Source organism: Vulpes vulpes, chromosome 5 (genome assembly GCF_048418805.1).
Source record: "Vulpes vulpes isolate BD-2025 chromosome 5, VulVul3, whole genome shotgun sequence".
NCBI lineage: Eukaryota > Metazoa > Chordata > Mammalia > Carnivora > Canidae > Vulpes > Vulpes vulpes.
The window spans coordinates 113,728,589-113,745,786 of NC_132784.1; the positions used below are offsets into that span (position 1 = coordinate 113,728,589).

General features: G+C 45.9%; 1 protein-coding gene across 1 annotated transcript; it reads left to right on the plus strand.

The window, feature by feature from the left end:
* The first annotated feature begins 13,271 nt into the window (after positions 1–13,271).
* CRP (C-reactive protein) lies at positions 13,272–15,559 on the plus strand. The gene is made up of 2 exons (XM_025986294.2): positions 13,272–13,441; positions 14,140–15,559. The coding sequence occupies exons 1-2, from the start codon at positions 13,303–13,305 to the stop codon at positions 14,745–14,747; spliced, it is 747 nt and encodes a 248-aa protein (XP_025842079.1). The 5' UTR covers positions 13,272–13,302; the 3' UTR covers positions 14,748–15,559.
* Positions 15,560–17,198: the final 1,639 nt, after the last annotated feature.

Here is a 17,198-nt window from a genome sequence, read left to right on the forward strand (position 1 = left end):
ATAGGGGGGAGTCCATGCTGTGTGAATCTTTGTGTCCCATTAACCTCTTTGAACTCTTTAAAGGAAGGGCTCTTCCAACTTTGTAGGACTTGAAGGAGCCACACTCCTGTCCTGGGAGAGGACTGTCCTGTTCCCAGGCCGCAGACGGTGAAGGAAAGTGTCTCTACACGGGGGCCGTGTAGCGTGACAGGCTGCTACCAGTGCTATTAGAAATTGGGGGGAATTTCTGTCAGGGATCTTAAACTCACAAGGGTGAGACAATTTGACTTTGGACTTTAATTAATTTGGACCTTACTTACAAGGGAATTTAAGTTTTAGACTTTAATCTCTCCCTGGAAATTTAATAATGAAGAGGTTTAAAATTTTTGATTGGTGCATCTATATGCTGTTGACATTTATTACTGAAATACCTTAATATTATCATTTAATTTCATTGCAGAACTTTTGATGGAGCTCCATTTGGACAATATGACTAGAAATAACTTGGATTGGGAAGAGTAGGGAGTTAATTTTCAACTTTGGTTGTAGCATGGCCTTATAGTTAATTTTATTGTTTGGGCCCATTTCAGTTTCTGGAGCAAAATCTACATTGACAACCAGCAGTCATAGGAGAGTTTATAAAGGAGCACTGGGACACCACATCGCTGGTCGGTCACAGGTGTATTGGTTGAGTCCAATGGGTGCAAAGAACAAAAAATAGAAATATTTTGGGATTAAATATTTGCTTCCCATTCCTTATACAATGGAAGCAGCATCAGAGAAATGTTCCTGACCTAGCTTCCTCCTTTTTTTTTTTTTTAAATATTTTATTTATTTATTCATGAAAGACACAGAGAGAGGCCCAGACACAGGCAGAGGGAGAAGCGGTCTCCATGCAGGGAGCCCGACGTGGGACTCCATCCTGGGACCCCGGGGTCACGCCCTGGGCCGAAGGCAGACGCTCAACCCCTGAGCCACCCAGGTGTCTCTTGACAAGGGTGGCCCATTTGCCAAAACTAAAAAACCAACGTTGGCATGTGATTCATAACTGGACTCCAGGCTTCGTTCAGATTTCTCTAGTTTTTACATTAATATACTTTCTCTGTTCAAGGGTTCAGTCCAGGAGACCGCATCCTACTTACCATCATGTCACCTTGGCCTCCTCTGGTCTCTGACAGTTTCTCAGCCTTTCCCTGTGTCTCATGACCTTGACAGGTTTGAGGAGTACTGTTCAGCTATTTTGTAGAAAGTCCCCCGATTTAAATGTGTCTGAGTTTTCTCTCCTTGTTAGACTGGAGTTATGGGTTTTTAGGATGAATTATTCATTAAAAATACTTTATAAGCCCAGTAGATATATAGATACTGATGTGCCTTATACCCCATTGTTTTGAATTTTAAAAGCCGAGTAAGAGATAACATTTACATAGCTTTTATAACTTGCCTTTTTTATTCAACATGGTTTTAAGATCCATCCTTTTTGAAATAACAGGCATTTTTTTTTCACCACGATGTGATATATGCATTCCTGAAAATCTTCATGTTCTGCATAATTGGGCACTAAAAATAGCAGGGCTTGTGGGATAATTAGACCCATACATAATTAGGGGCAGACCACTTGCAACCTGCACATCAACACAGCAACACGGACAGTAGCCATCCCGTGAAACAAGTAGCATGCGGAAGGCTCACAGCCACGCAGCCCCACTCCTGCAGCCTGTGGCTCGGGGCTCCTGTGTTCTTTGAGGGGCTATCACCTCCAAGACGTGGTTTTATCAAAATTTAAAATCTCTCCCCAGTAGCTTTAATTATCAGGAAAGGTTTCTAACACAGGGAGACATACCGTGGCAGCTTCTTTATGAGCACTTGCGGTTCACGGGTGGGGCACGCGGGGGATGCACAGCGGGTATTGAAGCCTACAAACCATCGGCCGCGTGCACTAACGGCCCTTAGGCAAGCTGCTCAGACTTCTCATCAAGATCCTTATGTGTTACTAAGAATTGTTCTTTAATTATGCAGAGATGTGGTCTTTATTAGGGAGCCAGGCCAAGGGCTTGCCAGCAGCTTCTGCACTACCTCTACCCGTGGGTAAATCCCTCTCTTCTTGAGGGTCCCAAGCTTGCCCCTAGGTGACCTTCCTTACACACCTGCTGAGGCTGCTGGGAACCCTGTGGGCAGGGTAGCAGGCTGCTTCTCCAAGGGGTTTTATTGATTTCATAAAGTCAACCTAGTCCCTTAAAGCTGTCTGGTCATGTCTGACTCTCTGCAGATTATTCTCAAGCGTGACCTTCCAGTCAAAGCCTTGTTATACAACCAACGTTCCCAATTGTGTCCCGTCTCAAGGAGAGCAGATTCTTATTGAACTCACATACACAAGTATATTGCCGTGAAAATAAGAATATGCACCAAGCGTTTCCAAATTCTTGAGGGATCAGGGAGGGAGAAAAAGATGAATGTTTCATCTTTATTCACATAGGTGTATGTTGGCAAACTGCTGATAGTTTAAGAAAAAAAAAAGGCTTTCTTAAATCTGGAGACACAGATGTAAAAGAACCAACAATGTTCCAAAATTTAAAATCATAAAGATTATGATCATACTTATCCGCTCATTTAGTCCCATGTAATTAATTCCTACAGATCCTGATTTTTTTTTGTTTTTTGTTTTTTGTTAAAGTCGTACCAAGCCCTCGGTTTCTCTGTTAGAGTTCTATAAATTCTTACCCACGTCAATGGAGTGATCTGAAAGTTACCAGAAAACTGTTCTTGTGAGGGTCCTTTCTGTGAATCTCTCTGAAGACGACTTTTGCAAAAAACATCAGAATTAAACAATAACTTCTGTAAATGATAAAAAGACTTAAAAATGAGCATGATTAAAGATTTGTTGAAAATTCATCATTGATTGTTTCAGTGACACACAACCTTGTAAGATAATAACTGGAATTATGACTGATAACGTTGTACTAGAATATCTTAGGATTTCAAGAATTTTATATAGATTCTGGAACCACTTATATTAATAACCTATATCCCCACATATACAAACTAAGAAGGTTTCACATCACTTATGTGCCACACTTCCCATGTAATTTAACATCAAATAAGCTAAATTAGTTTAATGCTTCTTTTATAAGGAGAGAGCATAAATCTTTTTTTTTTTCTTTTTTAGGATAAATCTTTTGAGATGTTTCAGAGACCTTCTGGAAAATTATTTCCAGGTCTGAAAACTTCACTTATAATTTGATTTGGGGAAGTTCGCTAAAAAAAAACCAAAAGGTTTGGACACTTGACTGAATAGAATCACAGATAATTACGGAACGATATTTAATTATCTATTTAACCAAAGACTATTTGAAAGGCAAATACGGAAGGTTACACGGCATTCAGAAAAACTCAGCTCTGATATTAAGATTCAGTTAAGTCATCAAACACTTGATAAAGACAACATGAAATACAGGAAATGACTTTAGTGAAACAAAATATTTGCTTTCTAGGCAGATTGCTTAAAAGGTAAAAACAAAAAACGAAAAAACCCTCTTGTCACTTCTTTCCAAGTACAGACCAATAGTCCAAAAACAGTGTCCTTTTAGCAGATGAAACAACATTACATAAACAACCTGTTGATAGGTTTTAAAAACCCTATAAAAATTCAATTTTTAGCCCGCTTGACTACATGTGGTAAAATTCTCTCTCTCTCTCTCCAAATATACTGTTAGTTTGTCCTCCATTATTTTCCTTCTCATTCTGAAATAACCAATTTTACTTCAGGACAAATTTAACTTTTTTTTTTCCTTAACAAAAAATGTATCTCTGTACCTCAAGCCTTTTGTACCCTAAAACCCATCCCACTTTGCTTGCATACAGAGTTGCTTCCCTTATTATTTCTAACAGTTGTAACTACACCTGTTAATTTGAATTCTTTAACCGAAGGGGCACCTGAATAGCTCAGTTGGTTGAGTGTCGTCGGATTCTTGGTTTTGGCTCAGGTCTTTATCTCAGGGTGGTGGGATTGAGCCCTGCGTCGAGCCCCATGCTGGGCTCTGTGCTCAGTCTGCTACGGATTCTCTCTCCCTCTGCCCTTCCCTCTGCTCCCTCTCTTTTTCAAATAAATAAATCTTAAAAAAAAAAAAGAGAGAGAGAATTCTTCAACCCTGAGAACCCTTAATGTCTAGTAAAAACTAAGATGTAAGCATTTGTGAACTGTCATATCACCGTTCTTTAGATGGGCAAATTTATGAATACATTTCATAATTTCTAGAAACATGTGCTCTTTCACAGCACAACCTTTCAACAAGGCACATTTGGCCATGGTTACTAACAGACCCAAATACCTTTGTTTCCTATGTAATACAAGGCCAGAAGTAGATAAGCCTATGTCCAGTAATCAGTGTTTCAGTATTTTATCAGGTCTGGAAATGACCTAGATATTTAACTTATCTTGGTAAAACTCTAAGGTTTCAGGCTACCCAAAAGACTTGGGAAACATAATTATTGCTGAAAAACCCATTTATAAACTTTTATCCTACTTACATATATCTAGGTTATTTGCATGCAACAGGTATGTTTAGACTCTGAACGCACACGTCACGAGACACTTAGCCATGATTCCAAGCTCTTTTCCCAGCTGACCAATTTTCTGAGAGATGCCGTGAATGTATTTGACCAGTAAAAGCAGGTGGAATAAACGCTGTATGTCAGCATTAGATTAAACGTGATGGCTCTTTTTTTTTTTAATAACTCTGAAGATGTGTATATTTTAATTAAACCAACAAATGTAAACTAGCTGTTTAGTTAGATGATCCCAGAGCACATAAGCTTGAAGAACATATGTGTCTGTGTCTATATTTCTGAGTCTTAGGAACTCTTAATTCATAAAGACTTATTTTAAAGCCAATTAAATAGAGCTCTTTTACAAATTGATTTTGACAATACCCTCTGGAGGGAGGAGAAAATACCATCTTTATGTTCATGTACACACACAGATGTACATAAACATACAGTCAGACACAGAGATCTTCTAGCTTTAATTAGTAAATTCTAGCCACGAATAAGGTACAGTAACATGAAAGTCACTAATTTATAAATAACAGCTGAATTCAAATTGTATCTGTCAGACCAAGTTAAGATTATCTGCCCAAATGGCTACTAAAGCTTTTTACTAATGCTTGTGGAGCAGACATTTAAGATTTGTATTTGTCCTTGACAGGTGATCTGATGAGGGCTGTGGGCTAGACTTTGGACAGGGGAATCTCTACAGCAGTTTGTATTTTAAAGAGCTACCCACCTTTGGTCTCAGGTGATTGTGCTGTGTTTTAGCTGTCTCCTGGGGTGTTCACATTTTAAAGACAGGGCGAGATTTACATTTTGAAGGGACAGAGAAAGAATGTGAATTTTCTCCTAGGCACTTTGAAGGATATTTGTCTATTATCAGAAGTCTAGGGTAATTACTATTTACATTTTTTCTTACTTTTCTGAAATGCAGGACAATTGACTTCCATTATTTAGATTTTTTTTTTTTTTTGGCAAGATCTGCAAATGTCTGAAGGCAAGTAGGAAGGGGTCTATGTGGACTCCGAGGAGCTCTCAGAATAACGCTTTTGCCTCTCCAGAGATTTAAGTGACAGATCAAGAATTGTTAGTTTTAACTCCCTTTCTGTCTTGCATTCCTGCAAACCATCTTCAGAGAATTGGATCACTGCTTCCACTATACTGCTTAGAGGTGGATTAATCCATCCAACCACAGTGTTTTGAATTTGTCTTTTTATATCAAGGAGAAAATTTCCTACTAAGGTGGAAATTAAAATATTTCTATACTCTGGAGCTTCAGGGCATAATGCAGTATGCCTTTGAGAGGTCTGTATAAAGCATTCAGCAAAGGCCTTTGGATGTTCTCCTTCTTTCTGAGAGTGCAAGTCAGCCTTACACAAATTCACTGCGAAGAAGACTCTACTATTGCTTCTATCAGCCCTGAACATTGGCCTCCAGTTGATCCACTTCTTGATCATTTGTAGGAGGAAAGTCTGGCCACCTCTTTCCCCTGTGGGATGGGCTTGTCCCCGAGGGCCCTTTGGCTTGCCTGTTAACCAAACTACAATCATGGGTGGGAGAAAATCAAGGTCCTCATGAGAGGCACAGTGAATGGCCACTAATCTTTCTAATTTCTTCCTAAATTTGTCAGGGTCTCCTGAAAGTAGAAGAAAAAAGGGCATTATAACTTAGAAGAGCTGCGGCTACCCAGGGGACATGAATTCCTTGTGGTAGTGGAGGGGATGGGGCGGAGGGTGGGGTCCAGGAAGTATCCACAAAGGATGTTGCATGGAAAGGTCTGAAGCTGGAAGAGCTTGATTATGGGACCCAGTAAAAAGTGAGCCTTACTCTTGGTCTCAGGTGCCTCTGAGGAATTCACTTTGTGGGTTTCAGCATTTACAAGAGTAACCTGTGTACCCTGAGCCTGGAGAGTAGGCTGAGTGCTCTCTGTAAATCTTATAGCGAAAAGGAAGCTAAAATAGGTGGCTGGGTGTTTAAGGGATTTCCTGGGGAAAATGGAAGAGTTTGGGGAGTTACAGAAATCTGCTGAGGAGATGAGGCCGGATTTTAAGAAGAGGAATCAATGTCAGATGTGGGCTTTAATTTTTGTTCTAAGTCTACTTTCTGTTCTTTTATCCTGTTAGGGGAGTTCCTAAAACTAACCGTTATTCTCATTTATATCTACTTTTTAATTTGGTCTTTCCATAAGTAGAAATAAGACAGTTGTTTAGGATGAGAACTTTCTGAATTTTGTTTTTCAACTATAGAAGTTTTCCAATTCAAAGGATTCTTTGGCCATTGATGGATTTCTGAATTTTGTTTTTCAACTATAGAAGTTTTCCAATTCAAAGGATTCTTTGGCCAGGATCTTATATTAACCTTAATAATGGCTCAAACCAGTTAGCCTTAATGGCTTAATCAAGGATGCAAAAGTCATGCACAAAAAAAAAAAAAAAAAAAAAAAAAGGAAGAAAAAAGAAAAGAGAAAGATGCACCAAATAAGGGTACAAAAGATACAGCCCTCACAAGATCCAGAAAGCTGATGATTCTCAGACTGAGCCTAAGAAAACAAAAGCCTTTGTTGCCATTGCAGTAGGAACTGTGTGGTGAAAATGATGTCTCCAGTTTCTCCTGAGAACATGAGATGTCACCAGCCACAGGCTTGCTGATCTGTGACACCAGGCAGTTGCTACTAAACTGAGACCTTTCCAGCACTAACAAGACCATGAAGATTGAGAGGACAAAGGCCCCTCATGGATGGGAGCCCTGTGACCACCAGCCCTCGGCTGGCATGGTTGGACAGACGATGCTGCTAGATGCACACTGGCAGGAGCACCTTCTGGCTGCTGGACACCAGAGAGCATAGCCTCACTAGTCACAAAGCCGAGCTCCAGGGACATAGAACAAGATGAGAGGCGAACCTCATGTGGTTTCAACAGGGGACCCACAGCAACATTTGTCTAAACAGACACCAGTCCTGTGGGAGACATGAACTCACCAGTCTGTGGGGCTGGCTTCCAGGACCTCTGCCTGTGTTCTGCCCCAGGGCGTCCCCCCTTATCACAAAGGGCACACAAGACAGAGAAAAGGGATAACAATGACCATCTCTGGGAGGAAAGAGGTCCATAGCAAAGGGGAGTTCTTTTGGGAGTTCTCATCTCCCAAAAAATCTTCACCATAGTTGCTATGACCAAGGAATTAGTTCATACAAAAATTGCCTCCTGCTAATCTAAATTTAGAAAAGGACTCTCTCCACTCTTGCTCCCAGGAGACCCTGCAGGCAGAGACTCAGGAGACTGACGTGGGTTAGAATTCTTCCCTTCTGCCAGCTTCTTCTGGGGCCCCAGGATCTCTCAGCTGCGTGGCCCCAGAGCGAGAGTGCCAGGCAGCCATGATGGGCCCTCAAACTGCGGGAGAGGAGAAATTTTTTCCTTCTTCCCTTCTAGGTTCTTTGGCTGGTCTAACAATTAAATTGACATAAAACAGATTAACAAGAGGAAAACAAATTTAGTTTTATAAAATAGGATCCTATAAAAACATGAGACTCCAAGAAGTGACCATTAGCAGGCATCTTTTATGCCTGTTAGCCAAGGAAACAAAACATTTGTGAAGAATTGATGAGACGAAGGCATTTGGACTTTGGGCAGTGAACCAGTTAGGCAGTAACAAGGCTTGTTTATATACCTTTTTTGGCCCTAAATTTTCTGGCTTTGGTGACAAGGATGCCTTCTACTTTCCTGGTGCAGGGAGGGTACCTTTCACATGGGAGATTTATTTCCTGCTTTCAGAGGGACAGAAGAGGGTTGGACTATCCTTCCTGCACTGGCTATTTCCTAAGTGACTTTATTTCAATATAATATGTCAAAGTGGTGTATTTGGGGGTGGCCTATTCATTAGTAAGTAGCTCAAAGGGTTGCCCTAAGAATCAAACAAAATCATGCATAGAGAGCACTTATTGCAGCGTCTGGCATGTAAGCTCTCAAAAGCAGTTATCTGCTGTCGTTGTCATTAGGCTGTCTTGCCGTATATCCCCGAACACAGCTGCAATATATATCTTTAAGTACAGTTTGGGGGAACTGGTCTGAGGTAGCAGCAATTGAGGGTTTTGCAAAAGATTAGGTTCAGGATATTAGGAGGATGAACAGCAAATCTTTCTGGTAATTATTTATGAATATTGATTCCCCTAATTGACTTTTGATAACTATTTGGAAGCATACAAGTTAAGGATATATTTTCAGTCAAAAATGTGAGTGCAAATATTCTCTGTTGTCCAATTAGGGCAGATCCATATACCCTGACATTCAGCTAAGCAGAAGAGAGGGTTGACACTTTTTTTCTAGTTAAGAATCCAGTCAGGAGATATGTCTTAATTATAGAAGACCATGCCAACTCCCCGGGGACGTGGGCTGCGCTAATATTTTCCCCAGAATTCAATTACTGTTACTTTACTACACATAGTTTGGTGGACAGCCTCTGGCCCTAATAATTTTAGCCAGGAAAATTTTTACAGCTGGTATTTGCATTTAGTGAACATTAAAAAATCTCAATAAAGCTTTCCTGGAATGTTTAAATTTAAAAAATTTAGCTCACTGGTAGGCACTTCCAGGTAATTTTGGTAGAAAATATATCCCAAGGTAACTGACACATTTGGACTGTATAGAGTTGTCAGACATAATCCAATTAAATGTCGGGTGACATCTGCCAAAAAGGGTGATTTTAGTTTGGGTGAGTTGATTCTAAGCAATTCTTATTTCACAGTAAGTGGAGAGTAAGATTAATTGTCCACTGAGGCCACTTTGCGCTGATGTTAATAAAGCCACATTGTCAGCGGTGGTTTTCCTTTATAGTAGGGGTCATGCATCCAGAAGTGGAATCAGGCATTAAGGCTGAAGCTAGAAGGACATAGGGCCAAATGATACCTAAATCCCACAATAAAACTACCATAGAGGGCCTTCCATGAGCAAGAGGAGGTAAACTATACAAGGGGCACACACCTAGTAGACAACAAACATTTTTTTTCTTTCAAAAGGGTTGGGATGAGGAGAACAGATTTGTATAGTTCCATCCATGAGAAGGAGCTTAAGTCCCTCAGGAGCGGTAGCCCCACACCTGAAAAGATGCTGCAGCACCTTCCCGGGCCAGAGAAGAGGGGGTAGACCAATCGTATATGTCAGAGATGGTAGATGTAAAATCGTAGGGAGATGCTGGAGGCTACTACTTATAGGACAAGAGTCGGGGCCAGGCCTGACCCAAGGGTGAGCCCCTTAGCGTGTGATGCAACATGATGATGTCATACCAGGTACCAAAAAAAAGTCTCCCTGTGTTGGGCAGAAATCGTGGACCATTGTTCATGGTGACAAGCCTCGCACGGCCTCCCGCCACATGAGTGGATGAGCCATCGCCAAGGTCTAGCCGGGACCCGGAGGAGGGACTGCCGGCTGCCTCGAAGTGGGGCTGGGGCCTGATGGAAATGGATTTGGAGTCCCAGGGGACCCAGCAGGTAGGATGCTAGCTAGGTCTGAGATGTTTCCCCCCACGGTTTTCTTTACCGCCAGGTTTGACGCGCAAAGGTGGACAAACACAGCCAATGACTCCAGATCACGACAACATCAACAGTAACAGCAGTGACAGCAAGACCTCCCAAGCCAAGCTTCCCCCATATAGATTTCTGATCCACAGAATCCCAGAAGTGTTGCTTTGATTTCTGAAGAGCTTTACCCTGGATGACCGGCGTCTAGGCTCGGAGGCTGGATTTCTTTGACTCTAACTGACTAGATTAGATGCTCCAGAGTTAGAGCCCAGGAATCTGCGATTTACCAGCTCAGTTGCCCAGTATGTTCTTAGAACCATAGCTTTAGTGTCTTCTTGGCAGCTCAGATATCTTATTTGGGGGATATGACTGGCTCCCAATAAGCTTAAAGGCAGGTGGTCTTTTAAAAATTTTTTAATTTATTTTATTTTTGAAAAAGATTTTATTTATTTATTCATGAGAGACACACATAGAGAGAGGCAGAGACACAGGTGGAGGGAGAAGCAGGCTCCATGCAGGGAGCCCGATGTGGAACTCGATCCCGGGACCCCGGGGTGACGCCCTGAAGTCACCGGCCCAGAGCTGGGCTTGTGAGCCGCCCCAGGCAGCAGAGCTTCGCTGGGCGCTGGGCCCCGGGGGCAGGTATCCCCGGCCGCCACGCACCGGGCTCCCCGCTCCGGGTTCCCATGGCCTCCCTGACTGTCCCTTGGCTGCCGCAAGCGCGGGAGAGGCCTGCTCTGCCCCGGCACCAGCCAAACACCGGGCACAGTTTGCTCGTGACACCTGTTCTTCGGCCGCCCGGCCACTTGGACCCCTGTGCTGCCCGGGGTGCTGGGGCCGCATTCACGTCCTGGGGAGCACCCCGGGTGAGGGAGCGGGGGAGGCGATGCTGCCCTTGGGATGGCCTGGCCGCTCCTGCCGCCTGGTGCCCGGGCCCTTCAGGCTGCTTCAGGGCCTGCAATGTGTGCCAGGTCCCCGAGCTTCAAGGAGACAGCCAGTGTCCCGGACCCACGCAGGGCCCTTTGGGTCCCACGCATCCCTGGCCTCCTGTCGCCCTCCTGTGACGGCGGTTTCCAGTGGCCTCTGGGGGAAGGGCCACCCCGTCAGGCCGGGGCCTGGTGTCCCGCTGCTCCTGGGTGAGCCCAGGTGCCGGCCCTCCACACCGCCCCCCCCCCGCCCCGGGCTGTAGTTGCTCGATGACTTGCGCTGCGGGAACTGGCATCCTGTGCTCTTAGAACATTCTCTGTCCCCGCGGTGGTACCTGGGCTGCCGTAGGGCGGCCTGAGGCCCTTCAGGGATCCTATGGAACAGTGTGAGCTGGAGGGGCCAGGGGGGCAGATGCCCGGGCCGGGCTAAGGGTCACCGGCGTGGCCTGGCTGCCCCATCACCCCCCTGTCACCCGACGAGGCTCACAGCCATGCTCAGACCCCCAGGCTGTCACCACGCCATCTGGGCAGGTTCTTCAAACCCGGAGCCAACTGTCAAACGCTCCGCTGCAGGGGCCTTTGGTGTCCCTTGTCCTTGCTTTTCCCTCTTCCCCATTGTGTCCACCCTCACTCCCCCATCTCCGCTCTCCCCATGTCGCCCGTTGTCAGTGGCAAGCCTGGCCCAGGGCATCCGCTGCGGATCTTTCAGACCACGTGCTGGGCCCCTTGAAGTTCATAATATTTCCACGGAGTCCACGCATGCCCCCGGAACCTGCATTCTTTGGGCTCATCCGGGGAGCCCCGTGCTAACGAGAAGGCAGTTGGAGCACAGCAAAAACACCCCTTCTGTTCGTGTCCCGACCTTCTATCTGTTACATATATTTTTCTGTTCAAATTATGCATCTATCTTTAACTGGGCAAATGGTTGGAATAAGAAAAGCTTTTGAAGTAGTCACGTTAAGCCGGTATTATATTTTAAAAATAAGATGCAATAAGTTTCAAGGGAGGGTCATTTGAAAGCAAATTTAACTGCATGTCATTAAAAACAAAACAAAACAAAAAAAAAACAAAAAAAAAACCTCGTACTTTTTCAGAAAGGTACTAACCATTTGTAATAGTCCCATTGCCTTGTGCGTCTGGAATACGCTCCCCACATGGTAGCTGGTTCTTCCAGTCGATTGAGAAATAAGCTTTATGATCAATTTTTCCCATTCATGGAAAATGGGAAATGATGAGACCACAATGAATAAGCTCAAGACTCTCTTCACATGAGATTATAATGTTTCATAGAGAAATGTGCGTATTGCCAAGTACAGAATCAGGATGTCGAACTGGTCTTGCTCTCTGTTCTAGGCGCTCTGCGAGTAAAGCTGAATAGCAGCAGTCAGGCTCCGCGTCCTGTCGATAAAAGGAAATAGCAGCTTTTGGAGCTCTAAGGACTACTGGTTCCCTTGCTTCCTAATTAAATGCACACGCACGCACACACTTCATCTTACAAGTCACGTAACTACATGTAAATGTTGTCAACGAGGGAAAAAGTCCCCCATAATTTCATTACTATAATAAGAATATTTATTGTTTGGGGGTACCCCTTATAGATTTTTTTGTTTTGTTTTGTTTTCTAAACAAGTGACTTCTTTAAAAAAAATAGTGGATAGGGAGCCCCCTGGGGGGCTCAGTGGTTGAGATCTGCCTTCGGCTCAGGGTGTGACCCCGGGGTCCCAGGAACGAGTCCCGCGTTGGGCTCCCTGCATGGAGCCTGCTTCTCCCTATGCCTGTGTCTCTGCCTCTCTCTCTCTCTCTGTGTCTCTCATGAATGAATAAATAAAATATTTTAAAAAATAGTGCATAAACAAATTTATGTTATCTTTTCTCTTACATTATCCTTAGCATTTTTACATGTTGTGGCATAAAATCCACAACCAGTGTTGTGAATGGCTCTCCACTCTACTCAGGGGTGCAGATACGTACAATCTACTCCAACATGCCCCAGTGTTCTAACTTCACTATCCTAAGTAATGCCGTGGTTGTCTTTATGAATAAGGCCTCTTCCACCCCCTCCCCAACCACCCCTGATCTTTTAGAGCATTTCCCCAGAATGGATTTCCAGGATGTGACTTTTAATTAGCCAAGCCCTGGCACACAGAGCTGCTGGAGCCCCAGCAGGCACCACGGAGTCTCTAATAAATAACCTGCATTGATCTCTCATTTTGTGATTTATCTTAGTTTATTTGCTTTTCGGGCTTTGATTCATGGCTCCAAGGGGCAATTTTGGGAAATCATTTACCCATCGGTAGAGCCACCCAGATGGAGACACATAAAAGGTCAAGGTAAAGCGGACCCGGGATGGGCATCTCAGCTGCTGACCCTCTTTCCGGGACGATAACCCAGATTCTGCGCACAGTGACGCAGGGAGGAGACATGGAGAAGCTGTGGCCTTGTCTCCTGGTCCTCATGAACCTCCCTGGTGCTTTTCTCCAGATAGGTAAGTGCTGCTCCAGACGGTCGAAGAGTTCTTGTCTCTGGGCTCGAGGGTGCAAAGCCAGGGGGACCGGCCTATACAGGGCAGGGGCAGCCTCCCGCTTCTAAATCCATTCTGAGGTGGGCACTTGACAGGATGAGCACTGGGTGTTATTCTGTATGTTGACAAATTGAACACCAATAAAAAATAAATTTATTAAAAAATTTAAATTAAAAAGAGATTCATAAGAAAAAAAATCCATTCTCTGCATACAGAGTGAGAGAGGCCGGCCTCCTGGCCTGACAAGCTGTTACTAAGAGACCGGTGGCCCTAGGGGGCTCACTCGAGCTAAGCCCCACATGGGGAACCCAGACTTAATACCAAATGTGACTGCGGTGCCCGCCCCTGTGCCCTTTACCCGGTCAGTCTGGGAAGGCGGGGAAGGCCCGGGAAGGCCTGCTCGGCGCTGGTGACGTCATCCACCCGAGAAGAACCCTTGCTCCCGCCGCTGGAAGGTGACGGCCCTTTGCCAGAGACGTGCTGTGCCCCGGCCCTTCTACTGCAGGGCTCCTCTGAGCTCCAGGCAGGGAGCTGCCCCCTTAGTGACGGGGTGAATAAAGCCACTTGGATCTTTAAGCTCTCATCTGAATCTTGTGCATGTGCGTGTGTGTTTTAACACAACCAACCAGTGGCTCTTTCTCTCTCTGCTTCCCGTCCTACAGACCTGGACAGAAATGCCTTTGTGTTCCCCAAAGAATCAGAGAATTCCTACGTGACCCTGTTTCCTCAGTTACAGAAGCCGATGAAGGCTTTCACCGTGTGCCTGCAGGTCTATACGGACTTGACGCGCCCGTACAGCCTCTTCTCTTACGCCACCAAGTCACAAAGCAATGAGATCCTCCTCTTCAAGGAGAGGCCCGGCTTGTTCAGCGTATCCGTGGGCGGATCTGACGCCTTCATCAAGTTTCCTGAGACTTTCTACACGCCTCAGCACTTCTGCGTCACCTGGGAGTCCATCACGGGGCTCACAGAGCTCTGGGTGGACGGCAAGCCCATGGTGAGGGCGAGTCTGAGGAGGGGGTACACCGTGGGGTCAGGAGCCAGCATCGTCCTCGGGCAGGAGCAGGACTCGTTCGGTGGGGGCTTTGATAAGAACCAGTCCTTGGTGGGCGACATCGAGGACGTGAACATGTGGGACTTTGTGCTGTCGCCAAGGCAGATTCACACCCTCTACACCACCGGGGCCTTGAGCCCTAATGTCCTGAACTGGCGGAACCTGAGATATGAAACCCGAGGTGAAGTGTTCCTCAAGAAGGAGCTGTGGTTGTGAGGCCCGTGGGGACCACCAGCACCCCCCACTGCCTCCGCAGCAGAGAGGCTCTCGGGATCTCGCGGAAGGATGACCAGGCTGCACCCGAGTCCAGTTAAATCTGACCTTTGGGAGGAGACCAAGCATCAGCGCTCTCCAAGGAGCTCTCCAAGGGAGTCCAGTGCCTGGACCCGTCAGGGTCAGGGTGGGGGTGGCGGGTGCTTACCTGCAGCCCCGCTAACATTTGCATTTCCCTTGCAAGGCAAACACACCCCCTTCAATTGAGCTTTAAGGAATTCTCTGCATAATCCAGGAAGAGAGTTTTCCCAGCCTTCGGACCCCTCCATCCCATCCCTCAGGATGTGGTCCTTCTAAGTTACAAGGATCTTTAAGTCTTCACTCCTTCCCATTTGAAGACTTAAACATCTAAAAAGAAATGCTTTGCTGTTGTTTCTGTTCCGTTTGTTCTTTTTATTTCTTCAGGACCACCTGAGCGGTATTTCCGTTACTTCCCCTCCTGGTTTGCCATCACTCAGAGCGCTCTTACCCGGGTGCCTCGGCCTTATCACGGGGGCTTTTACTTTTTTTTAAGGCTTTCTTTCATGGCAGTGATTTGTTTTTCTGTTTGGCATCTTGGGATGTTCCTATTTCTAATGCCACCCTTTGGGTCTGTCTGGAATTCCTTCTGGGATCTAGTATGTTCTTTCAATGCTCACATTGATCAAGTCCCTGTTTTCCTCAGTTTGCTTGAGGGCTTCATGCTGTGGCGGCATCAGATTTTCTAAATGTTCCTGTCATTAATCTTTTTGAAATAAAGATTTGCGTGCCTTAAATACTGTTCCTTCGTGTCTTAGTACTGTGCTGCCGTCCTGCTGCTCAGCGCAAGTGAGGGGTGCGCTGTGGAGCCCCTGCCTCTTACCTGGCCACGGTTAGACCCTGACACCCGCAGCCGGCCGCCTGGGGGCCCCTCTTCACAGGAGGAGCTCCTGGTGCCCCAGCGACCCTTCCGAGTGACTGCCACGCACACTCCGCCCATTTCTACCAATCGTCCCAGACCCATCGGTGCGCTTATCCGGTTCCCTGTGTCTTCATTTCTCTATTGGTGGACTAAGGGATGCTGGAGAGGACACAGGTGATAATAGCAGTGTGACCAAGCGGGACCAGATCTTGGGCTCTTTTGGAGACGGTCCTAGGCAGGGGAAGCTTCCATGTGCCTCTGATGGGCTCCTCCTTTGGGGGAAGAGGAGGGACTTACCTGGCATCTCTCCCAAGCCTGACTCAGAGTCAAGTTTCATATGCATGTAACAGCTCTCCCTGGGGCTCTGGGACCCTTCCCTCTCCACCAGGTGGGAAGCAATAAAGGTTCTCCTGGCTGAGCTGTCGGGAAGTTTGGATCTGGGAGGTGGATGGTTTCAGGAAGGCCTGTCTTACTTTGCACATCAGCTACATTCCTTGCCAGCTGCAAGGCCAGCGCTGTGATCCTTGTCTGAGTCCTGTCTCTAGTTCTCCGTTCCCTTGGAATGTGCAGGAGAGGGGATGAGGTTGTCCCCTCAGAGCTCTAAACGGCACGAAGAGAGAAGGAAGCTCCTTCACCGAGGGTCTGTGCTTTCCCACCTGCAGCAGCAGGAAGGGGGCCTGGTGGGACTCCAGGCCCGTTAGAGCAGTAGCAGAATGGCAGGTGGCCTGTCACAGGCAGCCGAGCGTCTGCCCTCACCCGGGACGGGGCTCATGCCTGGAGTCAGCGCAGGCTTACCCAAGAGTTCCAGCTGGAAATTGAGATGTTCCTCGGGGGCTGAGGCAGGTTCACCTCAAAACAAACAGAGTCCTGGTGCCGGGAATCTTTGGCCTTCGTACCAGGGAAGAAGGGGAGGGTCAAGCTCTGATAGACAGAAGTAGGTCCTGCTCTGCTCGAGATGCTCTACTCATGTTCAGGGACAAAGAGGGACTACTGGGGGTCTAATCTATACATCTGTGTGGCCCACTGCAGTTTCTTAAAGCCCCTGCCCCTTTCACCCAGGGTTGAAGACAACAGACCACCCGAGCTCACATTCATCTCTTAGTGGCATGTGAGCTTGGGCAAGTTATTTAAAATGGTGTATTCTCCATATTTCCTCATTTCTAAAATGGGAGGAATGTAGGGACACCTGGTGGCTCAATCGGTTGAGCATCTGACTCTTGGTTTAATCTCAGGGGTCGTGAGGTTGAGCCGTTGTAGGGCTCTGCATTCTGCGAGGAGTCTGCTTGAGTTTCCCTCTCTCCCTTGCCCCTCTACCCCTAAGATAGATAGATAAATAAATAAATATATTAAAAAAAATAAAAGTAAAACTAAAATGGAGATAACATGGAGCCTCCTTTACTGGCCCAGAGCCAGTGCTCCATGCGCGCTATCTCTGATCGGCTACTGGTACTGTTAGCTTGACCATGACTGTGGGGATTTCAAAGCCCCAGCCTCTGGATCAGAGACCCAGTAGG

What these genes read in the sequence shown, in the direction of transcription:
- CRP (XM_025986294.2), top strand. Translation starts at nt 13,303, where the DNA reads ATGGGCATCTCAGCTGCTGACCCTCTTTCCGGGACGATAACCCAGATT. An exon ending in TGGTGCTTTTCTCCAGATAG is followed by an intron (nt 13,442 to 14,139) that starts GTAAGTGCTGCT and finishes CCCGTCCTACAG; the next exon opens with ACCTGGACAGAAATGCCTTT.